General features: G+C 42.4%; 1 protein-coding gene across 2 annotated transcripts; it reads right to left on the reverse strand.

The window, feature by feature from the left end:
* Positions 1–7,647: 7,647 nt before the first annotated feature.
* On the reverse strand, positions 7,648–26,123 carry TP53INP1 (tumor protein p53 inducible nuclear protein 1). Of its 2 annotated transcripts, XM_043601410.1 has the most exons (5): positions 25,898–26,117; positions 17,969–18,228; positions 17,063–17,420; positions 13,620–13,657; positions 12,404–12,512 (listed from the first exon to the last, which is right to left on the reverse strand). In XM_043601410.1, the coding sequence occupies exons 2-4, from the start codon at positions 18,078–18,080 to the stop codon at positions 13,636–13,638; spliced, it is 492 nt and encodes a 163-aa protein (XP_043457345.1). In that variant the 5' UTR covers positions 18,081–18,228; positions 25,898–26,117; the 3' UTR covers positions 12,404–12,512; positions 13,620–13,635. The 2 variants fall into 2 exon arrangements, with proteins under 2 accessions (XP_043457344.1, XP_043457345.1); XM_043601409.1 differs by lacking the exon at positions 13,620–13,657 and having other exon boundaries at positions 7,648–12,512; positions 25,898–26,123.
* Positions 26,124–27,460: the final 1,337 nt, after the last annotated feature.

Below are 27,460 nucleotides of genomic sequence, written 5' to 3' on the forward strand. Positions count from 1 at the left end.
GGGCATAAAGGGAACCCAGCCCAAATCAGTTTAAGCAAAAAGAGAAATCTTACTCACCTACACAATAGTCCAAAGGTAGAGCTTGATCAAGGCAGTAGAGTGTATCACCAAGCAGGGCCGTCTCTCCTTCCCTTCTTCACTTCCTCCACACGGGCTCTGCCCCCAAGAGCCTCCCCGTTTCTGGGCTGAGAGCATGGTTGTAGTTCTAGGTTCAGGTGTTCCTTGACTGAAGTCAGGTGGAAATGGGCCTCAGACTCTCTCTCTCTGCAGGCTCAAAAAGAATCTCAAATGCATCTCATTAGCTTTGGGTAGCTCACAATCCTATCCATGGGCTCACCGCTGTGGCCAAGGGGAGTGCATTTCTGCCAGGCCAGGCCTCATTCATACACTTACTCCCAGATGTGGGAACGTTCAGGCCATCTGTAACTAATGTGGATCATGGCAGGAAGAATAGAGGATCCCTAGATGAAAATAGGGATGCTACCATCAGAAGGAAAATGGTTGAGAATTTCCACAAAACAACCTATCTCTGCTTCACTCGATGTTTTCCCTTGTAGACGTATTCTTCCTCTTGATAACATCCTCCAGTGGTGTGATGATGGCTGCAGTAAGGGAAGGGTGCCACAGGAGCCCACGCAGGCTTCTCCCTTGCCTTTGTCAGAGAGAAGACACAATCATCTGCTGAGAGATCAGGACAGCTTTGGGTTTGAGTGGTCTCTCAAAGTGTGTTCCCTGGACCCACAGCAGCAGCCACACCTAGGAACTTGCTAGAAATACACATACTGGGGCCCCAACCCAGAATTACTGATTACACACTTTGGAGGTGGGACCCCGTGATCTGTGTTTGAACGAGCCCTCTAGGTCATCTTTTTTTCCCTCCAAGTTTTTATTTAAATTCCAGTTAACATACAGTGTAGTATTAGTTTCAGGTGTAGATTTTTTTTTTAATTTTTTTAATTTATTTTTTATTTTTTATATATTTTTTAACGTTTTATTTTTATTTTTGAGACAGGGAGAGACAGAACATGAACAGGGGAGGGTCAGAGAGAGGGAGACACAGAATCGAAACAAGCTCCAGGCTCTGAGCTGTCAGCACAGAGCCTGACACGGGGCTCGAACTCACGGACCGCGAGATCGTGACCTGAGCCGAAGTCGGCCGCTTAACCGACTGAGCCACCCATGCACCCCTGTAGAATTTTTTAAAATAATTTTTTAAGTTTATTCATTTAATCTCTACACTCAACATCGGGCTCGCACTCACGACGCATGCTCTTCCGACTGAGCCAGCTAGGTGCCTGTCAGGTGTAGAATTTAGTGATTCACCCCTTATATATAACACCTGGTGCTCATCACAGCAAGCACACTCCTTAATCCCCACCCACCACTTATTTAGCTCATCCCCTGCCCCTACCTCCCCTCGGGTAGCCATCACTTTGTTTTGTATAGTTAAGTCTTTTTCGGTTTTCCACTCTTTACCCCCACCATGTTCGTTTCTTTTGTTTCTTAAATTTCACACGTGAGTGAAATCATATGGTATTTGTCTTTCTCTTGACTGACTTATTTTGCCTATCATTAGACTCTCTAGCTCCACCACATTGTTGCAAATGGCAAGATTTCATTCCTTTTTATGGCTGAGTAATATTCCATTGTATATATATACCACGTCTTCTTTTTCTATTCATCAGTCCATGGACACTGGGGCTGTTTCCATAATTTGGCTATTGTAGATAATGCTACTATAAACACAGGGGTGCATGTATCCCTTCAAATTCGTATTTTTGTATCCTTTGGGTAAATACCTAGTAGTGCAATTGCTGGATCATAGGGTAGTTCTATTTTTAATATTTTTTTAATGTTTATTTATTTTTGAAACAGAGAGAGACAGAGCATGAATGGGGGAGGGGCAGAGAGAGAGGGAGACACAGAATCCGAAGCAGGCTCCAGGCTCCGAGCTGTCAGCACAGAGCCCGACTCGGGGCTGGAACTCACAGACCGTGAGATCATGACCTGAGCCGAAGTTGGACGCTCAACCGACTGAACCACCCAGGCGCCCCTATTTTTAATTTTTTGAGGAACCTTTATACTGTTTTCCAGAGTGCCTGAAGAGCCCTCCTGTAATTCTGATGCTCACTCAAATTTCAGAACTGTTTGGTTAGAGCTTTGCTACTCAAAATGTGGCCCATGAACTCACAGCATGGACATCACTTGGGATCTTATTAGAAATGCAGCATCTCTGGGCGCTTGGGTGGCTCAGTCGGTTAGGTGTCTGACTTTGGCTCTGGTCAAGATCTCATTGTTCATGAGTTCCAGCCCCACATCTGACTCTGTGCTGACAGCTCAGAGCTTGAAGCCTGCTTCTGATTCTGTGTGTGTCTTTCTCTGGCTCTTTCTCATTCAGGCTTTGTCTCTCTCTCAAAAATAAATAAGCATTAAAAAAAAAAAAAAAAAAGAAATGCAGCATCTCTGGCTCCACCCTAGACCTACTAGATCTGAATCTGCATCCTTACTAAGATTGCCCAGATGGTTCGTTTGCACATTAAAGTTTGATAGCATTGGACTTGGGGGCTCGAAGAGAGTAGAGAAAGGGAAGTGCATAGAGTTGATCAGAGGCATGCAGAATGGCCAAAGAATGGCACTTGAGCTTGTATACCCTAAGTATCTCATGGTCCTGCTCCCCACAATTGTGTGATTTTGTACAGTAGCTCTTGAGCAGCTCGATCATAGGAACAAAGTCCTAGACTGAGGTTGACATGAAGTCATGTCATGAAGTCATGACATGAAGTCATGTTAGAAAGATGAGATTCAGTTGAGCATGTAGTTGTGGGAATGGCCAAATGGTGCAGAAAGAGGTGTAGACTGAATGGGGGGATGGTGGCCACAGAAAAAGTGGGTGGGAGCCTGAATATTTCTAGTAACTTGAAGCAAGTAAAGTGGGAGAAACAGCTACATGGAGGAGTAGTGGTACTGGGTTGACCCAGTAGTGGTACTGGGTTGACTGAGGAAGGATCTGCCCCCATGTTCTCTGGGTCACTGGCAGTTGGCTTTCTTTGTGACTGTAGAATTCATAGCAGCTGTCTCTTTCAAAACCAGCAGCAAACTGCTTCAAGTCCGTGACCCCTAGAGTCTCTTTCAAAGAGTTTGCCTGATTGGTCAATCCCATCGATGAGAATCTCTTTTTTTATCTTGAAGTCCACTGATTAAGGCTGTGATTACATCTGCAAAATCCCTACCTTTGCCATAGAATGTAACCTAATCTAGGAGCAACATCCCCTTTGTCATATTCTACTGGTGGGAAGCAACAGGTTCAGCCCTCACTGAAAGGGAAGGGATTGGTTGTAGAAGCTGTAACTTACACAGGTCGTCTTAGGTGGGTGTCCACCACAGACTGTGAGAAACCCGGCTCTCATTTTCTATCACACATTCACTGTTCAGTCCTGGTATACACACAAAATAATGACATAATTGCTATGTCTCACTGCTATGTCTGTGAGAAATAGATCTACTAATCAGAGCAGGTTATTTGTGCAGTTTTGTCCCAGCTTTACATACCTGGTCAAAATACTGACTTCCTGTTGCTTAGTTCTCCCCCGCCCCTTTCCTTTCAGTGTGGTTATGTACTCATTTCTAATAGGTTCAATTGCCCTTGCTTCACTTTTGGGGTTCTTCCTCTCCTCCAAACACCCTGGTTGATTTTCATTTTTTATTGGGAGGTATTGGAAGCATTTCTATAGTTTTTTGTTTGTTTGTTTGTTTTGTTTTGTTTTGTTTTAGCATTTCTATGGTTCTAAAAGCTGAAATTGTACAAACGGGGATGCTCAGAGAAATGAGGCACTCCCTCATCCTCAGTGATCCACCTCCTCCCTTGTGTCCAACTCTTTTTTACCCATCCTCTGTAGGTGACCAGTCTCTAGCTTCTGGCTTATTCTTCCAATATTCCACACAAATAGATATGTGTGTGTTTTCTTACATTCTTTCTTACATGAAGGGTAACTTACTATACTCTTTTGCACTTTGCTTTTTTTTTTTTTTTCATTTAAAAGTCTCAGAAATCAATCCAAATCAGTTCGTAGAGGTTATCCTCATTTTTTATTTGGATTGATATGCATAGACCTCCATTGTGTGGATGTGTCATAATTTTTCCTTCTATTTTTAGCACTTAATATTTATTTTATTTATTTATTTATCTATGTACAAGTTAGTTAATATACAGTGTAGTCTTGACTGCAGGAGAACCCAGTGATTCATCTCTTACATATGATACCCAGTGCTCATCCTGAAAAGTGCACTCCTTAATGCCCATCATTCATTTAACCCATCCCTCCACACACCTCCTCTCCACCAACCCCTCAGTCTGTTCCCTGTATTTAAGAGTCTCTTATGGTTGGCCCGTCTCTGTTTTTGTCTTATTTTTCCATTCCTTCCCCTATATTTATCTGTTGAGTTTCTCAAATTCCACATACAAGTGGAATCATAGGATAACTGCCTTTCTCTTATTTTGCTTAGCTAATACCCAATTCCATCCACGTGTTGCAAATGGCAAGATTTCATTCTTTTTCATTGCCAGGTAGTATTCCATTGCATATATGTGTCACATCTTTTTAATCCATTCATCAGTTGATGGACATTTGGGCTCTTTCCATAATTTGGCTATTGTTGATAGTGCTGCTATAAACATTGAGGTACATGTGCCCCTTTGAATCAGCATTTTTGTATCCTTTGGATAAATTCCTCATAGTGCAATTGCTGAGTCATAGGGTAGTTCTATTTTTAATTTTTTGAGGAACCTCCATACTGTTTTCCAGAGTGGCTGCACCAGTTTGCATTCCCACCAATAGTGCAAAAGGGTTCCCCTTTCTCCACATCCTCTCCAACATCTGTTGTTTCCTGAGTTACTTTTAGCCATTCTGACTATTGTAAGGTGGTAGCTCATTGTCATTTTGATTTGTATTTCCCTGATGAGTGATGTTGAGCATCTTTTTATGTGTCTGTTTGCCATCTGGATGTCTTCTTGGGAAAAGTGTCTATTCATGTCTTTTGCCCATTTCTCCACTAGATTATTTGTTTTGGGGTGTTGAGCTTGGTAAGTTCTTTATACATTTTGGATACTAACCCTTTATCTGATAGGTCATTTATGAATATCTTCTCCCATTCTGTCGGTTGCCTTTTAGTTTTGTTGTTTCCTTTTCTGCTCTTTTTGTCTTGATGAGGTCCCAATAGCTCATTTTTGCTTTCATTTCCTTTGCCTCTGGAGACATGTCAGGTAAGAGGTTGCTGCCTGTTTTCTCCTCTAGGATTTTGATGGTTTCCTGCCTTACATTTAGGTCTTTTCATCCATTTTGAATTTATTTTTGTGTATGATGTAAGAAAGCGGTCCAGTTTCATTCTTCTGCACGCTGCTGTCCAGTTCTCTCAGAACCATTTGCTAAAGAGACCTTTTTCCATTGGATATTCTTTCTTGCTTTGTTGAAGATAGTTGGCCATATATTTGTGGGTCCATTTCTGGGTTCTCTATTCTATTCCATTGATCTTTGTGTCTATTTTGGTGCCAGTATCACAATGTTCTGATTAATACAGATTAATACAGATTAATACAGATTAAAGTTCAGGATTGTGATGCTTCCAGCTTTGGTTTTCTTTTTCAGCATTACTTTGGCTATTTGGGGTCCTTTGTGTTTCCATACAGTTTTTAGGATTGTTTGTTCTAGCTCCGTGAAGAATGCTAGTGGCTTTTTTTGATAGGGATTGCATTGAATGTGTAGATTGGTTTGGATAGTATTGACATTGTAACAATATTTTTTTCTTCCAATCCATGAACATGGAATATTTTTCCATTTCTTTGTGTCTTCTTCAATTTCTTTCGTAAGATTTCTATAGTTTTCAGTGTACAGACCTTTTACCTCTTTGGTTAGGTTTATTCCTAGGTGTTGATGATTTTTGGTGTGCCATAATATTTTCAATCATTCTCCCCTGTGTAAGGATTTAGGTGGTTTTCAAGATGCTGCATTCACAGACAATGCTGAAATGAATAACCTTCTGGTAAGTACAAAGGAACTAGATAATCTTTTTTATTTTTTAATGTTTATTTTGAGAGAGAGAGAGAGAGAGAGAGAGAGAGAAAGGGAGGGGGAGAGGCAGAGAAGGAGGGAGAAAATCCCAAGCAGGCTCTGCGCTGTCAGCATAGAGCCTGACTTGGGGCTCCATCTCGTGATCATGACCTGAGCCAAAATCAAGAGTCAGATGCGTAAATGACTGAACCACCCAGGCACCCCAGGAGCTAGATAATTTTTTAAAAAAAAATTTTTTTTTTTTTCTCAACGTTTATTTATTTTTGGGACAGAGAGAGACAGAGCATGAACGGGGGAGGGGCAGAGAGAGAGGGAAACACAGAATCGGAAACAGGCTCCAGGCTCTGAGCCATCAGCCCAGAGCCTGACGCAGGGCTCGAACTCCCGGACCGCGAGATCGTGACCTGGCTGAAGTCGGACGCTTAACCGACTGCGCCACCCAGGCGCCCCTAGATAATCTTAAGCCACATGTCAAACTGAAACTTTGACATGCCCATCCCCACAAAACACCTTCACTTCTAACTTACCTTACAGAATCCATGTAGTCACTGCCTTTGAGATGTGAAGGAGCTGCTAGATACCTCAGTCACTCCTTTACCTTAAGTAGGCCTGGCAAACACTTCTCAGCAATGACTACTCACCTGCTGTTCCAGGGTTGGGTCTTTCATTTCAACATGCTCTTTCCACCTTTGGGGTGACCCCTCTTCATTCCCAGTCGCAATCTTTACCTCTTTCCACCTTTGGGGTGACCCCTCTTCATTCCCAGTCGCAATCTTTACCTCTCAGCTCAGAGTCTCAGAAATGATAAAAATCTGTCTTGAAATAGGCTAGTTCTAGAATGAAGAGCTTCCCCAAGGATTCATTAACATGGGAGATATTCTTTGGGTTGTCTGAATGTTTACTGGCCTAATTAAACTAGAGCTCCACAATAATGGTATTAATGGACACGAGGAACGTTCATATTGCCCTAAAATGTTTGCATAAGCTTGTGTCTGTATTTAACTGGGAAAGAGCCATTGAGAATTCGCCAACCTAGCTTTACAAAGGCTAAGAACTAGTGTATTAAATTCTGTATTAAATTCTCTATTTGGGGACACCTGGGTGGCTCAGTTGAGCATCTGACTTCAGCTCAGGTTATGATCTCACGGTTTGTGGGTTCAAGCCCCGTGTGGGGCTCTATGCTGACAGTTTGGAGCCTGGAGCCTGCTTTGGATTCTGTGTCTCCCTCTCTCTCTGCCCCTCCCCTGCTCACGCTCTGTCTCTCTCTCTCAAAATAAATGAACATTAAAAAAAAAATTTTTTTTTAATCTGTATTTTTTTTTTTTTTTTAAACACACATTGGTCGGAAGGAAAAGGTACTGGCTGGAAGTCATTCTCAAATTCATGTTCACTTAAATGTTCATGCATTTCAGGTGAAAAATTTTAACATACTAATTTTATACAAGTTTCAAAAACAGTATTTAAAGTGAATAGTAAACATACATTCTGGGCAAGTAAAACTAAACAGCAAGTAATTTCATTCAGTTGTATCTAGTTTTAAGGCTGATGACCATAAAGATAAAATAAGAGAATCAGACGAATGTGAAGTTAAAGAACATTTTATTTACTGACAGATTAAAAACCACAACTCCAAGTAGTGCAAAACGCACCACTGAACTCAATTACAAAGAACTGGTGTTAATACACAATGTTTAAGCAATGCTACACTTATTTTTGGCAAAGTGCTGTATTGTTTAGTCTGTGTATAAAACTGACCATCTATGAACCAATCAGTATAAAAAATTCTATAAAAACAAATTTAGACAGTGGCTCAAGAAAACAAGCTGCCATTTATGCATAGATGATGTACAGTATGTAATCTAACCAAATGTCCCTTTTGAGTTTTCAAGTTGAAAAAAATTTGTGTTTAGGAATACATCAAGAAGGCACATAGTACAATCTACAATACTCTTCAGTCTCTATAACTGATGCCCTGTCTTTGAAAAGCAAATGTGTTCACAATTTTACTTGAGACAAAAAAACCAAGCCACTCAAAAAAATAATAACAACACACAATTACTGATTAAAATTCCAAACTTCTGGAGGAAAATGCAACCAAAAAGCAAGCAAAAACCACTCATACACATCAAGCTCAGATACACACACATCTAGCTCCCCAAGTACTGATTTGGTTTTTAGAAGTCCATCTAGAAAACAAATACTAAAACTTCAGGCAAATACAGAGCAAAATGGGGCATTTAACAATTATACAATTAAAAAAATATGTTGTAAGGAAAATTCTAAACGATATATAAAACATCCACTGAAGCTGCCTTCCTTTGAATAGTAACCTCTCCTCCCCCATAAAGGATACTGTTGCAAAGAGAAAGAAATATCCTTATCTGTATGCTTTCCGGTCCCTCTTTCTCCACCCCAAACCACTGTAATTGGTGTCATATTTCAAGTGAAATCGGTACATGGCAAGGCTGACACCACCGAATTAGGTAGGTTTCCTAAATAAAGCATTTCATATAAAATTTTCAGCATTAAAATAAGTAGATAAGGATGCCACTGATAATGCATCAACATGGCTGATGACAGTGAAGCCATCCATGAGAACAGCCCAACTTTTAAAAGAATTTAGCCAGCATGAATGGGCATTATAAAATGAAGATAGTTTTAAGGTAACATTACAAACATGCTAGTGTCTCCAGTACAAGGAGCAGTCTCTTAACCGATTCTAAAATCAAAGATACTTGGAAACTCTTAAACTTTCTCCACTAACCTATTTAAACTTAAATGTTTGTCTTCTAGTTGGAGTCCTTCATTTTTTTGTTTGTTTGTTTACAATTCAAAGAAAAACAGGATAAGAAAGACACTTTTTTGTTCTTTTTTTCTCAAGATATAAAAAAGACAATATATTTCCTTGAAGAAGAGGATAGTGAAAACACTTAGATTCAATGAAGATGTAAAGATAACAAACCAGTGTACTACATAGATTTGAGAAGGAAAAACAACAGGCGATGCTGAACGCCCTCTCAAGTTTTCAGTAAACTGCGTTCTCACTAGAATCAAAGCACTGATAAAACAGAGAAGGTATGTAAACAGGAACAGCCTGCATGGGAACTGGGAAAATGCACAGGAAATTAATGTAGAAACAGTTCGCTGGAGTAGAAAGTCAAAAATCCAATCACTGTGAATCTTTCTGTAAAAAAAATCCCCCACCTGCCCGGCCATATAAATGCATTGCCACAGAAGATAAATAATGCAGGGTTAATCTTCAACTCACAGTGCAGTACATAATTAGTGGAGAAAGAAAAAGTAACAAACATAGAATACACATTATAAAATGTTTTATTAATGAAAACACAAACTTTGAGAAACACGGTGCATTATAAAAACTAAGGGACTCATCCATGAAGCACTCCTTGTGCATCACACATTCCAGACTTTTTCCAAGTAACGTTCTATATATTATCAGTTTAGAAGTAGAGCACTAAATTCGGAGGGGTCTTATTTCTCACTGCTTGAATTTTTAAGAAATATGCACTGAAGCACATTTATGTAAACCACTAATATTTACAAGAGCAAAAATAATAATTAACTTATAATAAATTGCATTTTGGCCATGTTTCAAGGAATACTTAACAGGTCAACATCATCCCGGTACCACACGTAGTAGATGCCTAACAAACCCCTAATGACCAAGAATTTCAAATGAATTACGTAACCACTTTCTTCCATTCTAACATGTGCCAATTTAAGACAGAAAACTTAGATACTGATACAAAAACCACAGTATGATATGACAGATGGCATGATAACCCTAAAAAAAATCCCAAGCCTGAAAGTATTTGTTTTCCAGGTATAAACCATAAAAAACTAGGTCCAGAGAAGGCCAGAAAAAAAGTCAATAACTGACAGAGATGTAGATGTATTTCAGGTATCAGGAAATTTGAAAAATAACGGTAAAAAAAAAAAAAGAAAAAGAAAAAGAAAAGACCCTAGCTATGTTATACACAAATCTGTTCATGCTGCCAAACAAATTCTCATGGCTGAACTTCTGTAGCTTGTGAGGTACTAACAACTTGCATGTAATATATGAAAAAAGAGACCCCCACGTAGTCAGAGGCTTATATCCAGAAAACATTTAGCTGGTCTATTTTCAAGTTACCAACATATGGCCCTAGAGACAGACACGATGTAAAACATACACACCTTCATGAAAACTCTACCTCACCTCTCAACTCTCGTAAACACAAGTAGTAACAAAATAACTTCTAGCTCAGTTTGACAAAACTTTACAGACTTGGCCCCTAATTAGAAAACAAATAAATAAAGGGGTGGTTCAAATGGAAAGGGAATAAGGAAAGCATGGGGTCTAGACTCTTGTTCTAAAGAGACATTCCTGGCACTTCGTCACAGCCAGTGGAAGAACCACCTATCGCCACCATCTGACGATGCTGTGTGACCTCTTCCGCCTCCAAACTTCCCAGCCCTGGTCAGAAAAGAGCTCAGCTCTTCACTTGAAAAGTCTCCCATAGTTCCCTGCATCCAGCTGCTACAGGGTTATTAGAAAATATAATACTTCACATAACTATATGCTGCTTTTTCCCTTGAAAACCTTGTATAGACATGTATTCACTTAATTAGGGTTGCAGAGGCATTGGAAAAATAAGCTCTTGGACCACAAAGGTGATACTACTGTTTGTCAGTAGAATGTGCTTTGGATTGTCTATGTTTAGTTTAGTTTGAGAGGAAATTGGTGAATATGGATGGCTCAGCAAAACCCATCACAATCGCTAAAAAAATAAAGTGACCGGCTAGAGGTAAGACAGATTTTCTCTAAATGATAAATAACTGGCCTCCATGTGACTCAAGCCCTGAACCCTGGCCTCATTAGCACCAACACTCTGAAGAACAGTTGTGGCCCCACCCCCACCATCAGATTCAGTAGAGAGGCCCCTGGAATTTCACACAAGGTTCAGTCCTGGACAGCCCACTTCCATCAGTACACAGTGCGCACAACGACCGTGAGGGAGGTAAATACTACTACTGTCCCGTAGGTGGAGGAAACAGAGGCCAAAGTGGTTAAAGATTCTGCCTGAAGCCCGAGTTAGAGAAAAAAAAGAGAACTCAAGGAAGCCAACCCGTCACTCTTCATCTAGATGCTAGGAAAAGTTGTCACCAGGAATTCCTTCTCAGCCTCGCTTGCCACTCAGCAGGGCAGGCTCCACGGCAGATGATCCGTCACCGTATCAGAAATACAAAGCCTACCTCTTTTTCCTTGGACAGTTATAAATAAGAAGTCACTAAAGTGCCTGGACAGGTACTTCTGAATTTACAGCTGATGTGAAGTGCCAAGTGGGCAGAGCCGGCAGGAAAGAATCCACACAAGTCAAATGGTGGACTAATGGGGTAGGTGGAGACATACATTTTCCCAAACACAATTTCACAGATCTGACGGATCCCCTCTGCATGTGAGACAGCGCTTCTGTCCCACGATCCTTGTAATGTCTCTGTACCACGTCACACAGTCACATCGGAATTACTGAAAGCACTGTTCACTAACACTTGATGTACCTGAATTCCAAAATGAACTGTATGGCTAATCTGGAAAAAAAAACAAAAAAAAAACCAAAAAAAAAAAAAAACCTGTACACACAGAAATATATCAAGTTTTCTTTCAAGAGAAAGTTCAGCCATAATTCCATTATATCCATGGCAACTATCACCTGTTAATGCTCATGTTAGTGTGTAACAATGTATTCGCTATATACAGAAAAGATTATCAAGTACTGGTCAATAAAGTGTATGGCTGACCCTGAGAATAAATTTTTGCTTACTTGAAATATTGATTAATACAAAATAAAATGAAATTGAAAGATGCCTATCCTCATACTTGGGAAGAAATGTCTTTAGAATGCTAACTCATATACACCTTAATAGATTTAAAGACATCCCCAAACACCAAACACTGTAACTGTATTGATATGTTTCCAAAAATATTCTGAAAGAATTTACAAAAAAGTAAATGTTAAAAGCAAGGCATTATGTGATACACAGCATGTAAATCTGGTTTTCAAGATAGTGTCTAAACACATTGATAAAACTATGTGATTGGTCATCAGTTGGCTGAAACAGCATCTTCATTGTCCGTACACACACATCCACACACATATGCACAAACCAAGAGAAACCAATCAACCTTGAAATTCTTAGTAATTGTACTGACGTGGGCAGGGCTGATGGACGGCCCAGCCACTGTGCTTGACTTGCCTAGAGTGGCAGTCCCTGGTAAGATTTTGGCGACGAAGGCTATTTCTGTTTAAAGACTGTCTTTCACTATGTTCTTTTATCCACTGGGAAGGGCGAAAGCTCTTGGGTTGTTCCAGAAAAGCTGTATGAGCAGCAAGAGCTGCAACATAGCAGTGAATGTGCTGCCCCATCTCATCCTGAGCTTCCACTCTGAAACAGAAAAACACGAGGATGCATTCAGTAACAGAGTACGTTATTCATGAACTTGAAGAAGTTACTTAGTGATTCAATTTGCCACAGTGATTTGTGGTTGAAAGAGATCTTACTGTCTGATGGCTGACAGACAAGTTTATATTTTGTGACCACAATGACTGATAATGTTAGAAAGGAGAAGCCACCTTTTCACAGAAATATGCCATATAATCCACAGCGGGGGTTGGGGGGGATTAAGTAGACTGTCTTTTAAAAAGTGCTTTACATTTTGAGTGAATTTCAATTATGCAGCATTAGATAAGTTTTTCTGTGAGGAGAACTAACATTTACTGCATATCTGTATTTGCAAATATAATGTATTTAATTCTCGACATAATCTTAAAAGGAAAACATATTAATTCTCAAATTTTACTGATCAGGAAGCCGAGGCTCAACGACGATAAGGTCACAACTACTACCTCATACAACCAAGATTCTAATACAGGTCTTACTCCAAAGACTGTTATGAAGCAGGTTGACACTGGTGAACTATGCTAATTGCACCTTCACACGTTTTCTGTCTCTAAGTAACAGTTCCAGGAAATAAGCTGCAGGTCTGTATGTAATAGAAACATGCATAGAAAATTCTACTCATTTAACATTTTTATAGATAAAAAGCTACCTGCTTACTATAAAATTTATATCACAACAGGGCACAGTTTGGAATGGCATTTGCATAGAAATGTTACAAAGACCTGAGGAGAACATATCTTAAAATCCGGCTACAAACCATGTGGTTATTATCTGTCTTATATATTAAAAGCTAATTTAATAGGATAGATGTAAACTAAATTAACACATAACATGAAGAGTTTTAAGAGTTTTAGGGTTATTTTACACAACACGGGCAGTTATAAATTGTGGCTATAATCACTAGAGGAAAATGCTATCATTTTTTAAACATTTTTAAAAAAATAGTAGAATTAAAGGGGGTCACATTAAGAAACTAATAGAAAGAAGTTAATACAAAGAGAACAGTTTTTAAAAGGTGGGCATTTTGAGTTCTTAACCTTCCTGTTCAGACTGATAACACATATCACACAGTCTCAAAGGGAATATACTTACTCTGTGCCAGTGAGTCTTATAAGCAGCTTTTCCTGGCCCTACAAATGTTAAATGGTGAACTATTAAATCACTAGTAAGATTTAAAATGCTACTTAATTTTACTGTTAGGACATGGTGCATTTTCTATATTAAAACTGGCTTACTATGGGTCATTAAAGGCACATGTATTACTTGAGATTATGATAGCACATAAACCTTCATAAACAATACTTATAAGGTCAAAATGCAGGGGCGCCTGGGTGGCGCAGTCGGTTAAGCGTCCGACTTCAGCCAGGTCATGATCTCGCGGTCCGGGAGTTCGAGCCCCGCGTCAGGCTCTGGGCTGATGGCTCAGAGCCTGGAGCCTGTTTCCGATTCTGTGTCTCCCTCTCTCTCTGCCCCTCCCCCGTTCATGCTCTGTCTCTCTCTGTCCCAAAAATAAATAAACGTTGAAAAAAAAAAAAATAAGGTCAAAATGCAATAAAACACACACTCTGAAGCCCATCTACTGTAATTATGAAGCACCTTATTCTTACATGCTTTATGTAATGCTTTATGGTAATATTCCCAAGGATAGACAGGATGAAAGCAATCTTAACTTCTGAAAGACATGATTTGTTTCCTGCTCAGAAAATACAGATATTTACTACATAGCCATCCTAATGTTGGTAACACCTGATCTATCTTGATTTAGTGGGCTTTTGTAAATAAGAATTTTAAATCCAGAAATAAAGATGTTAAAAACATTTAGTTTTTATAAAACTAAGATAGTTTGCAGTACTTTCCTATGTTCAGAAAGAATTCATATAAAGTTAAGGGTATTCTTTTGATCCTATATACATGGAAAAGCACGTATTTGTTTAACTTTCTTACATGTTATACCAAAACATATAACAAGATATAAAAACAAACAAGATACAGACAATGAACATAATGACTGCATCAAAACCTCAAACACATAACCAGACGCAGCGCATGGTCTTGGACTGGATGCTTGTCTGGGCAAACTAGGTGAAATATTCTGGGCTCTGGTGCAGAAAACAGAGTATAGTTTGGGTAGTAGATGAAATGAAATTTTACTGGGAAAAAAAAAGGTGCAGACCATTGCCTAAAGAAGCAGATTACACAACTATATACGAGTATATACAACTTGATCCCTTTAGGTTAAAAATGTGTGTGTGTGTGTGTGTGTGTGTGTGTGTGTGTGTGCGCACGCATGTACAAACTTGTGGGCATATAGAGAAAAAACCACCTGGAAGGATACACTCTAGGGTGTTAACAGTATCCATCTCTAGGTAGTACAAGTGTCTTTTTAAATTTTTTAATTTTTACATATTTGCATTTTCTAACTTCCTGCAATGCATATGTACTGCTTCTGTAATAATGTTATTTATAAAGTGCTGTATATACATACACACATGCTTTAAACACTGAGAAGTAAGTACACAAATCCCAGTAAGTTTATAGTGACTATGAATCATGGGAAACTCTTGAGTCCAATTCCACAGAGGTGAGATCAGAACCAGGTGGGAAGGATTTCTAAGAACTGAAGAAATTAATTTGAATAGACTATATGGCAATTTAATCAATACCATGTCTAAAAAATCTTATTTTAAATTTTTGTTGAAATGCCTGAGACACTGATCTCTTGATAAACTTACAGCATTGAACAAAGTGCCAGTTAAAGTAACATTTCCCATCAAAGATCTTACCCAGTATAAAGCCTGGGTAACTATATAAGCAAATTATTTTTCAATTTGGTAAAGGATATGTTTATCCTCATAGAAGATGATGAGATTACCTACAATATTAAGACTTATGAGTGCAGCAAACTCTGGAAAAGTTAAATTAATGAGCTGCCTGGGTTTTGTTTATTATCTGGCAAACAGGAAATAGTAGAAGATATACACAATGATCCAGTTAGTCAAGGTAGAGCCTGGACAATCTAAAAAGAGGCCCTTTGGATTATAGGACTAACTACAGGAACATTCTGAGCTGCTCCAAAGATTCCAATTCACCTGTAGCCTTCACAGGTATTTAGGGAATTAAGTCGGTACCAACATCACCAAAACATCGTAATACCACAGGCACAGCCCACTACCATGCATCATGACTAGCCAGAATTCGAGCTGATTAACAAGGCCATAGACTTTATTTTAGCAGGTGGGAGCAATCTTGAAAATGCTCGCTGGATAAAGGTGACAGTATTTCTGTAAGTTTGCTTGGGAACATGTCAATCTTTACTGGCAAGGTACTCTCTCCCTGAACCTTTCCAAGCCCTCAACCCACCTGCCATTCAAACAGAGCCTTTCAGACCCCTTGAACTCCACACAACAAAAAAGTATTGTTTGGGTATGAAGCCTTTCCTCTGTAAGACAGAAAACTCATACTTGAGATCTGTCAGGTTTTTGAGGTTAAGTGCCATTTGATGCAACCCAGCTAAGACCACTTGGAAGAAAATAAGAGTTTTATTTTAAGATATACTATTCTTGTTGAATTTGATACACCAAATAACTCAGTGTATAAAGTGCCAGAGTTATATTCTAAGACACTTAGCAGAAATGCTAGTCTTTTCTTTCTGGTCACCAGCAGAGTACTGGGGTGTGTGTGTGTGTGTGTGTGTGTGTGTGTATTTAATGTTTATTTATTTTTGAGAGACAGAGACAGAGAGTGGAGGGGTGGGGGCAGAGAGAGAAGGAGACACAGAATCTGAAGGAGCCTCTAGGCTCTGAGCTGTCAGCACAGAGCCCGACACGGGGCTCGAACTCACAGACCGTGAGATCATGACCTGAGCCGAAGTCGGCCGGCCACTTAACCGACTGAGCCACCCAGCCGCCCCAACCAGCAGAGTACTATAAATGCAACAGTTCTGCATTATATAATTGGGGCTGTGTTCTAATGAATTTTTTTGAAAATGTAAAATGAACACTTTTTTTTATACCATCCACTACTTTGTGCACTATAGACATGCCTTCATAAATCTCTAATATTACTCTGCATCTTCTAAAGAATTAGCTTCAAGTTGTAGTAGAAACAAATGAAATGCATGCCAAACAGACTGCCCATGGACAGAATAAAATACAGTTGGCCCCTGAGCAACTCAGGGGTTAGGGGCACCAGCCCCTGTGCAGTTCAAAATCTATGTACAACTTTGGACTCCCCAAAAACTTAACTGCGAACAGCCTACTGCTGACTGGGAAGCTTACCAATAACATTAACAGCCAATTAACACATATTTTGCATGTTATATGTATTACCTGCTGTGTGCTTACAATAAAGTAAGCCAGAGAAAAGAAAATGTTAAGAAAACCATAAGGAACAGAAAATACATTTACAGTACTGTACTGTGTTCATAAAAAAAAAAAAAAGAAAGAAAAAAAAAAAAGAAAAACAACTCTGTGTATAAGTACACCCATGCGGTTCAAACCCACGTTGTACAAGGGTCAGCTGCACTTACAACGTACCTGGGGCTACTTGGATTATGAAATTCATCAGCCCCACAGCTGGCCTCACTGACAGCAGGGCAGGAGTTATGCACAGCATAGACAGACATGCTGGGATGTTCGATGAGAAGGTTTTCCATAGGACTGGTTTCCACCTTGAGAGTGGTTAATCCACCTGCAGTAAAACATGGGGGAGGGGTGATAAACCAGCTCTCCTCCATTGGACAGGACTCAAATTGGAGGAAGCAGGAATCGCTTGTATCAGCCAAGCACTCAAGAGATGCAGGTAAACAGGAAAAGACTGAAGGGTGCTCAGTAGGTGACTCTTCACTGATGTCTTCTTCTTCATCTTCTGCTGCTGAGAAACCAGTGCAAGTGTCTACATCACAGTCCACATACGTTGGTGAAGTCCCACGGGAGGACGGGCATCACAATGACAGCAGATTGAGAGCACAGAAAAAGAAGAGATGATACTGTTAGCTGATGTTCACATTTCTCCTTTCATTTAGGTCAGACACAAAAGCATTTACATTCACTCAATGATTATAAAAGAACTTCTGAGCACCTAGTGTGTGTGTATGTGTGGTGTATCACTGCATCAGATGTATTACGGTGGCTTTGCAGGAGATGATTTTTCTATCCTGCTAAAGTAAACATGATGAGCAATGTGGGTTACAAGGATTTCCTATTAAAGTGCATCTGATCTGAGCAGGGTATGAGAGTTGCAAAACTGGAAGATCTGACGTCAATCAATTTCACTGACTGATTATCTGGCACAGAATGTTTCCTGCAATTATTTTAGACAAATTCTTGCTTATTTACTTTAAAGGCTTAAAAACCTTCAGAGTTACTGGTTTACTTCTGCAAAAACTAAGATGCAAGAGTTTCCATTTTTGCTGTGATGATTAACCGCTGAGAATACCTTACCTATGAAGTCAACAAGAATCCATTCATCATCTTCTTTCTCACTAAATTCTGGTTCTTGATTGGAAGAAGTATTGACTTCACCCACAAACATTTTATTCAGTCTCTGGAACATCGTTAAGGCAAGATTGAGACTTTGGCGGGATGTCTTTATAGCTGAGATTTCAAAACACTGTCTTCAGTCAGCCTGATGGCACGACAGGAGATTAAAGTGCACGAGGTGCTTATTCAACTTAGGTGGGAAGCAAGAAGAATCATTATCCCTAAAATAAAACAGGAAAAGAAGGTTATTTCAAATCAGTATATATTTATATAATATGTGTGTGTGGTTTTCAAAGCATGTGCCCACACACACACGTGCACACCCCTCTAGAAGAAAGCTCATGCCTCAGTCTACAGTTACAGCCGTTCCCTTCCGGCAGGCATCAAACACAAGAAATGCAGTACCTTTCATCTATAAACCATTATGAATTGAGTTCTCAATGCAACCTGTGAACATCTTACATGTGAAATGAAAGGCTCTTTTCCACATCTGTGCTTTTATAAGGGATCAATCTGAATTATGTATTTCAAGGTGACATACTCCTTTCCTGTAAGAAGAGAAAAACTAGATACTAAACGGTCTTGCTATATGATATTCAACTGCCCCAAAGCTGCCAAAGGAAGGCTGCAGCAGGACCAGATGTCTGCCATGTTTCCCTGGCTCATTTTCTCTTCTGTTCTGTTCTTCTACAGGGCTGCAAGCAGACCCAATTCCATTTAAAATCAGTAGGTACAGCATGATTTGGCCTTCAAAACAATGTCTACAGCTGGCACAGGGAAATTTATACTGTAGAAAACTGAGGACGCCAGCAACTAGAACTGGAAACCATTCACTGCGTGGTGGCAAGCAGGAAGGTGTTGTAGTCAGTGTGCCTGGGTTCAAATGCTGTCTCTGCTGCTTACGCTCTGTGAGTTAGGAAGTTACACTACTTCAGCTGGCAATAGTTCTACCTCATGGAGTTCTGTGAGTTCTAAATGAGGAACTCCAGGCTTGTCTGATCTTATTCCAGAAATCCAGATTTATATATCCATTTCTCCCTGGTTACTTGATAGGCATATCAATCCTAACACATACCAAAGAGAACTTTTAATTATTTCCCCACAAACTTACACTGTCCTTCTTTCTCTTCTCAGCAAGGAGAAGCAGCAGCACCCAGCGGTTACCCTTGACTCCTTCCACTCCCTACCCAACCCCTCAACCAAATTCTTACCAAGTCCTGTTGACTCTAGCTGAGCACGTGCCTCAAATCTGCCCACTTCTTGCCACCACTTTTATCCTAGTTGAAACCAATCTGGTGTCCCTTTGGACTTTGCCAATCACCACCTCCTAGATGGTCTCCCTGACCCCACTCTTGTGAAATGAGATAATGCAGGCAACCTACTTAGCAAGGCACTTGGCACAAATTCTCAGTCAGTGTCAACTATTATTCTACAAATATTTACCGAGTACGTATTATGCATCAAGCAGAGTGCTAAGCACAGGGGAAGACAGGTAATGTGATGAATGCCATGGAAAAGTACTGAGTGTTCCTCAGATCTACACAGGTAGACGTCAGGAAGGATTCCTGCAGTAAATTACTTTGATCTGGAGTGGTTGAGAAGATCAAGAATGGAGGAAGGGGGAGAAGGAACACCGGAAACCTGCAGATGAGTGAGAATGTGGCACCTTCTGTATGGCTGAAGATACAGATGTACAGGTGTGCGAGTGTGCTAGGGGTGCTAAGCAGGAAACAGATCCTGTAGGACCATGTAAGCCAGAAATGAAAAGTCAAGGATGACCCAGGTTTATGGCTTGGCCAACTGGGGAGATGGCGGGACCATTTAGTGGAAGAGGCATACTGCAGAAGGCATAGGCTGGGCATCTTGGACATGCTGAATTTGGGAATCTGCAAGTCATGAACCTGGAGATGTCTAATAGACTGCTGGATATAGGGCTCTGGAGTTCAAGGGCACGGTCTCAGGTGGGGGCACTGATTTGGGAGTTGTCAACAAAAGGGAGTGACAGAAACCATGAGTAGAGACCATCCAGGGATAGTGAAAAGCATCTTCCTAAATGATACTCTTTCTCACCAGCATCAGCCTTGAATCTAACTTCAGACTCTTGACATTTCACTTTCTTTTATTTATTTATTTTGAGAGAGAGAGAGAGAAGGCGAGCACACACACAAGCATGTGTATGCACACGAGTGGGGGAGGGGCAGAGAGCAAGGAGACAGAATCTTAAGCAGGCTCCGCTCTCAGTACAGAGCCTGATGCGGGGCTTGATATCATGACTCTGAAATCATGACCTGAGCCAAAATCAAGAGCTGGATGCTCAAGCAAAGGAGCCACCCAGGCGCCACGACCCTTCACTTTCAAACAATCATCATTTTTAGCAGTACATGTAGTTACAATCTGTATTTGATGAGATTCTTGGTTGAATTCTTCATGTGCAAATGGGAGTGCTACAACTGTTTGGCATGCTACTACGAATGTGTAATACTACAAGTGTGTGTTCAAATAAATGACATCTGAGCACTGTTGTGGTCACAATCCATCATCATCAGCCATTAATTATTAAAAGAGAGTCAACAGGAAATGTTACTTGCATAACCAGTCTTCCTGAAAGCCTTCTGGAAAGCAGCAGGGCCAAACCATGAAGGCTGGAGCTCTAGTACAGAATTCAAATTCAGCTTTATGTTCCATGTAAAAGAAATTAGGAGAAAAGTGGGCTTGTGTAGTTTGCTGGACCTACTGTAGTGTAGGTGATGAGCTACCACAAGTTCTGACGTATGTAAAGGTTTTGAGCATGTTAAGCGAGGAGGGAAAAAAAGATACTTAAAAAATCCCCCCTTATCTTAAATTACAAAGGCATACATTGGTCCCAAGTACAATTCTGTGTGTGCTGAAATAGTTGAGAGAATAATCCCAGTTCTCCAGAGTATAGGGCTGACTGCAGGCCCTGCATCAGCTAGGAAGGTAGAGCTGCTGGGCAGGAAGCAGAGCACCTCACAAGAAAACCCTTGCTCATCCTGAATGAGCAACTTGTCCCCCAAGAGCGATGCCACACCAGGGTAACTTAACAGGGCTCAGGCCAGTTAGGTGGCAGCGAGAAGGCAGAGAACAATGCTGGGGCCACTGTGGTCGGGCAGCTAGCTGCAGGTTCCTGACTGCAAATTGCGCTCCTCTAGCTCCAGCTCCAAACCCATGTGATGGAAGCCAGCTTACGCCTGGAACATATACAATTCTGCCACAGGAAAGGTGTCTCTGGAGGAACTTTCCACAGGGCAGCACAAGTCAATCTTCTTTTGGTTTCCTGAAGTAGTGGCTGCCTTAAGATATCCCCTATTTCCTGCAAGAGCAACCATCCGTGGGTGGGCAGAGTATTCAGGAGCCCAGCCAGGCAAGGGAAGAGCTCATTCTCATCTGTCCTGAGTCAGAGCTGGTATTTACATGACACACCTTTTGAAGCCTGAGGGCAGGACACAGAGTCGTCTTAGGGAAGGAGTGCTGGCCTGGGCCCCTGCAGTAGGGGGTTCTGGCTTTCCCCCTACCACAGGTGGCTCAGACTAAACAATTTAGCCCTCCTGAGCCTCAGTCTTACCACTGGAAAAATGGATCACATCTTTACTCTCTCCACAGACCTCTAGCACAATGAAGAAGTGGGGTTGGGCTAACTATGCAAAGTTCCTTTACCCTGCTTTCTGTAGGTGTCACAAAGGACAAGGAGCTGTTGGGAGAGACCCCAACATGCTAGAACGGCTCATGAGGTGGCTGCAAGGCACCCTGGGTGGATGAACACTTGAAATATGACTTGTATGACCAAAAAACTGAATTTCAAATTTAATTTAATTTTAACCCATTTAAAATTCAAATTTGGAAGTTGACAATTGAGCTATTTTTGGAAAAATTTCAAGTATGTTCAGAACAATTGATTAAGCATGTCCAATGAAATTTTTATATGTGAATTAAGATGTGATATAGGTTAAAATATATACCAGAGTATATTTAAATTTTTTTTTAAATCTTTATTTATTTTTCGGAGAGAGACAGAGTGTGAGCAGGGGAGGAGCAGAGAGAGAGGGAGGCACAGAATCAGAAGCAGGCTCCAGGCCCTGAGCTGTCAGCACAGAGCCCGATGTGGGGCTCAAACTCACGAACCGTGAGATCATGACCTGAGCCAAAGTTGGACGCTCAACCGACTAAGCCACCCAGGCGCCCCTACCAGAGTATATTTTAAAGACTTAATACCCCCTCAAAAAGAACATAAGATAGCTCAATAATTTAAACAGGGTACCTAGGTGGCTCAGCTGGTTAAGCAGCCAACTCTTGTTTTTTGGCTCAGGTTCTCACAGTTTGTGAGTTGAAGCCCCACATAGGCTCTGCACAGATAGCATGGAGCCTGCTTGGGATTCTCTCTTTCCCCCCCTCTCTCTGCCCCTCCCCTTCCCTCTACTCTCAAAATAAAGCAATATTTTAAAAAATTTAAACATACATGTAATTCACATTACATATTATACTGGACAATGCAGTTCTAGAAAAATCTCTCCAGAATCTTGAGAGCCTATCCTGCTGACGGCCCAGGGACCGTCCCTCTCCAGTCACTGCTATTCTTCACCTTGGCTCCTGCCCAGGAATGGAGGCTCTTGATGGGCCTGGTTCTATGTGAAGCCGTTAAGTCAAAGCAGAACTTCAGACTTCAGTCTTCACTACATGTCACAGACTTTTAAAAAAATTTTAAGTTTTTAAAAGGTAAACCCCCAACATGGGGCTCAAACTCATCCTGAGATCCAGTTGGATGCTCTACTGGACTGAGTCAGCCAGTCACCCTGTTGTGGACTTGTTGATATTTACAACTCTAGGGCAATGGATAAAACTAAAATGAAAATTCCAGAAAAAGAAGGTGTCCCAAGAGGACAAATTTACAGATAAAATTCTGGAATTCAGCAAAGAGGGAGGGGCAAAGAAAACTGGTAAGAGGGGCAAAGAAGTACTGCTGTTTGAGGCATGTGCAAGCTTTCCACATGATAACTAACCAACATCAGCCAACCTGCCAGGGCAGTTTCATCCCAGTGGAGAAAAGAAACAAAGTATCTGGGCACCAGCATTTTAAGAAGGCAGCTTTGTCCCTGTCACTCACTCACACACACACACACACACACACACACACACACACACACGTCTTTTTCCTTATAAAATTAACTACATTATAGGAAGTTTGGAAAATAAATAAGGAAAACAATTATTCCACTGCCTTGTTACAATCACTGTTGGTGTATTATGCATTTCCTTCTAGCTTCTTCTACACATAAGGTTTCTTTTTACCATAAAGTCTAGTGAAGACACAATGCTGTTTCCTGCTTTGTTACTTAACATTTTATCATTGTTTTTCATATTATTACATGAGTTAGAAATGCTCAGTGGGCAGAAAGGTGGTTTAATACCTTTAAGTTTAATACTTAAGAGGAAGAGCATTCTAGTTCGAGAACTCAGAAAAGGCGTTGCTAGTCTAGAAGAGCTTGTTAGTATAATTTATCTTATTTTTGAGACAGGCAAACAACCAACAGGCAGTGTGGCTCTGGAGTTACCCTGCTGTGTATGAAATCTTGGCTACGCTACTTGCAACTTGTATGACATTAAGATATTTAGTAACCTTTTGGTGCCTCAGTTTTTTCATCCCTAAAATGGAGAAGATAGTGCCAATGTGAGGATTAAGTGTGTATCCCTTAGAATAGAGCCTGCCACATAGCAGGCAGCCAGTAAGTATTAACTCAGAATATGAAATATAACTTGGAATATTTAACTCCATTCCATGCCAGCTGTGTGACTGTAAGCCATTTAGCATCTTTGGGTCAGAATGCCTTTATCTACAAAATGTTTATATAATAATTACAGCTACAATCTACTGAATACTTGTGATATATAACAGTGAGTTGAGGTACTTATTTGTCACATTTTACTAATAAGGAAACTAGGCTCAGAAATTAAGTAACTTGCTTGAGAGTGATAGAGCTGGTCAGGTGTGGAGCCAGCAATAGAGCATACGTCTGTGTGGTTCCAAGTGTCTTGCTTTTCCCTGCACATCATTTTGCTCAGGCTCCTTCCAGCCTCAACTCCGGCTCTATGAATTTCAGAGAACAGTGCTTTTGAGTTGGTTTTGGCTGCCAGTAGGCGGCTCCAAAAACAACATTTTTACATTAAAAAAAAAAAAAAAACAAAACAACCCACAACTTTGATGATCTAACTTCGAACTATGTGTACAGTTGTGGCTTCTTGACAGTTTCGAAATATCAGGTGGCTGAACCAACACGTCTTCACTGAAAAGCAGCCTCAAAATGATTTTTCTCTTTATATCCCACCCTATTTTACAAAAATAAATACGCTCATTCAATTTAAAATTTATTTTAAACTGCAGAAAAACCATGCCAAGAAAGCTGCCCTTGCTTGCTCCACTCCTACTCCGCCTATTCAACTGGTCACAGGGAGCTTTTCCTCTCAGGGACCCACCGCTGTCTGCCCTGAAGGCTGAATGCCAGTGGACAAAGACAGCAATAAGCGGTAACTCCTAGCCCGTTAACCTCAAATTTTGAAAGTAGGACCATTCCCAAGAGAAACAGGAGGGAACAATTGAGTGAGCAAACAAGCGTTCACAGAAAAGAACAAAAGAAGGGATGAAAAAACAAAAGAGACCTTGGTCATATAAATTAATGAGGTCTTGGTTCCAGATAGGAGCTCTTAAAAATTATGCTGCATATTCAGAATTATAGTGGCTGTGACTTAAAAATCAAAAGCTTCCCAGGGATTTTCACATCTGCAATGAAAAATGTATTTCAATTACCACGCAAATGATTTCAGGATCTGGGGGTACCTCATTATTACGACTGTTCAATGACCCTATGGGTCACTTTCTCCTCCCCTTTTCGGAAACTACTCTGCATTCAGAAAAGGCTCTTTTAGCAACAAATGCCCAAGTTCTTGGAAGTTACAGATGGAAAGGGGCTCTTCCTTAACCCACTCTAATTTGGAATTGGCACAGAAGATGACGAAAGAGGTAATTGCGAAATACAATACAAAATGAGGAATGCCCACATATAAATTCATCTGCAACTTTGAAAGAGAAAACACCGTTTCCTTTTAATTGGCTGTGTGGCCTCGAGTAAAATAACTTAATCTCTCTGGGCCTCGGGTTTCCTATCCACAAGATAGTAAAGCCTACTTCAGAGGGTCTCTGCGAGGAGCAACGGAGATAATGCACGTAAAGCCCTCGATGTCGTATCTGGCACAGAGTAAGGTCCCAATCGGTGTCAGCGACCAAAACGATTAGGATTTTACTCCTGACGGGCAAGTACAGTGTCCTTTCCACAGGTGCAATCTCATATAGTGATGTGTAAGATCAGGCAGGGTCAGGGGACATGCGGCGGACAGGCGGACACCTGGGACACTCAGGCGCTGGTCGCTGGGCAAGAAAGGGGGGTTCCCCGGCGCCGCAGGACCCTTGGTGCTACCACCGGGAGCGAGCCGGTGCCGCGAGGGCTGGCGGAGGAGGCGAGGAGCGCAGGGCCGCCGGGCCGGCGGAGCGGGGCGCCGAGGTCGCTCCTCTCGCAGCCCACGACGCCAGTCCAACGGCCGAGTGCCGGAGCAGGAGGAGGAGGAGGAGGAGGAGGAGGAGGAGGAGTAAGGGGAGGAGGAGGTCCCGCCGCGGCCAAGAAAACAGGCCAAGCTCGCGGGAGGAGACAGAAACTGAACACCCACCCGCCGCCCAGCTCCGGGCTCGTCCGCCTCCGCCCGCACCCGGGGCCTCGGGCCGGCCGCCGCCAGGGGAGGAGGCGGGAGGCGCGGAGGGTGCCCGGCCCGAGGCCCGCGGGACGGCGGGAGAGAGCGGCCCGGGGCGCCGGCCCCGCCCGCACTTACGTGGGCCCCACCGGCAGCGGGGACCGGCGGCGAGGGAAGCGGGCGCGCCGCTCGGAGGGGACCGGCGCGCACGGGCGCGGGGCTCTGCTGAGGTAGCTGCGGCTCCCCGGCCGGCGGGCGCAGAGCGCGGAGCGCGGGGCGCGGGGCAGGTCCGGCGGTCGTGGTGCTGAGCGGCTGGCCGCCGGCCGCCCGTCTCGCTCCTTTTGTTGTTGTGCAGCGCTCGGAACAGCTGATCGGCCGCTGCGCCCGCCCGTCGGGCCCGCCCGCCCGGCCGCCCCGCCCCGGGGCCGCGCCAGGCCCGATCCCACCAATCGGCGGCGCGGGGGGCCCGGGGCCGCCCTGCGAGAGGTTGTCACTAACGCACGTGACCTGGCGCCGAGCCGGGCGACGCTCTCAAGTTAGAAACAAGCCCGGGCAACAAAAGCCGAGGGGCGAGCGGAAGGGAGGGCGAGAAGGGTGTGAGGGGGTGGGTGCCGGCACTGGGGCCACTGGGAGGGGAGGGGAGGCCAGGCGGGCCTGGGGGCGAACAGAAATGGGAACCCGCGGGAGTGTGAGGAGAACGGGAAAGGTGAGAGGAAGAGCCCGACCCCAGTCGCCTGTCTGCCCCAGTAAGGGGGCAGGGGCCAAGGGGTTGGGGCACTGAGGGACACAGCAGTTTTTGCTGTGAGCAGAAAAAAAAAGAAAAAGGGCGTTGAGAGTGATGGAGGCCAGAGACCCCAAGAGGCCTGTTCAGGCCAATATAGGGGTAAAGCCTTAGACATGGCTCTGTAAAGGCAGCTCCAGGCCCGCTTCTTGGCCTTCTTGGGAAGGAAAGTCTGGCTCTAGGTACAGGGGATGCTGGCCCCCTTAGCCTCCTTTTTGAGCCAGGCCCAGCACCCTGTGGTGACTGACACTGGGAGCTGACCGAACTTGCCTGCAGGCTCAGGATCCAACCTGCAGGCAGGCAGAGCAGAAGAGGCCATGAGACCAAACCTGAAGGCAGTGAGGTCAGTGATCTGGCCAGGCTTCTGCTCCAGCAGACTTGAAGAACCCTGGAGGGAGGAGAGCGTGGAGAGCTGCTTCTTCCCTAGGCTCTGCATCCACGCTCGCCAGTGACCCACGGAAGCTCTGACCTCTTACTGTTGTCATACCTGCATACCGTTGGCATTCACATGGGGCCTACCTGCTCACCGGTTATTTATAGTGAGAAGAGAATGAAAGGGTGAGCTGACAGATGCTTTCCAAATCAAAGTTCTGTATGCAGATGGATGGATTAACTGTGTCTGGCAGAGACAAGGGAGTCATGTTGATGCATCTCTTCTCTCCTGGTTCCTGTTTGGACTGAGATGCAATTCTCTGACCCAGGGCGAAATTTATAGCAACTGCTCACAGGTATAATCATACAGTGTCTGAAGGGCTCTCACCCTTCTGACTCTCACAAGAATCCTGGTTTTAAAGGATGTAACTCAAAGTTCAGGGGATTTTCTGATACCCAGAAGTAATAACAAAAATAAGGTGGCCATTTGAACTTTCCTCAGGAGGTAGACTGAGGCTGTAACTTGGATTGGACAATCTCATGGAATT

The sequence above is a fragment of the Prionailurus bengalensis genome, chromosome F2 (genome assembly GCF_016509475.1).
Source record: "Prionailurus bengalensis isolate Pbe53 chromosome F2, Fcat_Pben_1.1_paternal_pri, whole genome shotgun sequence".
NCBI lineage: Eukaryota > Metazoa > Chordata > Mammalia > Carnivora > Felidae > Prionailurus > Prionailurus bengalensis.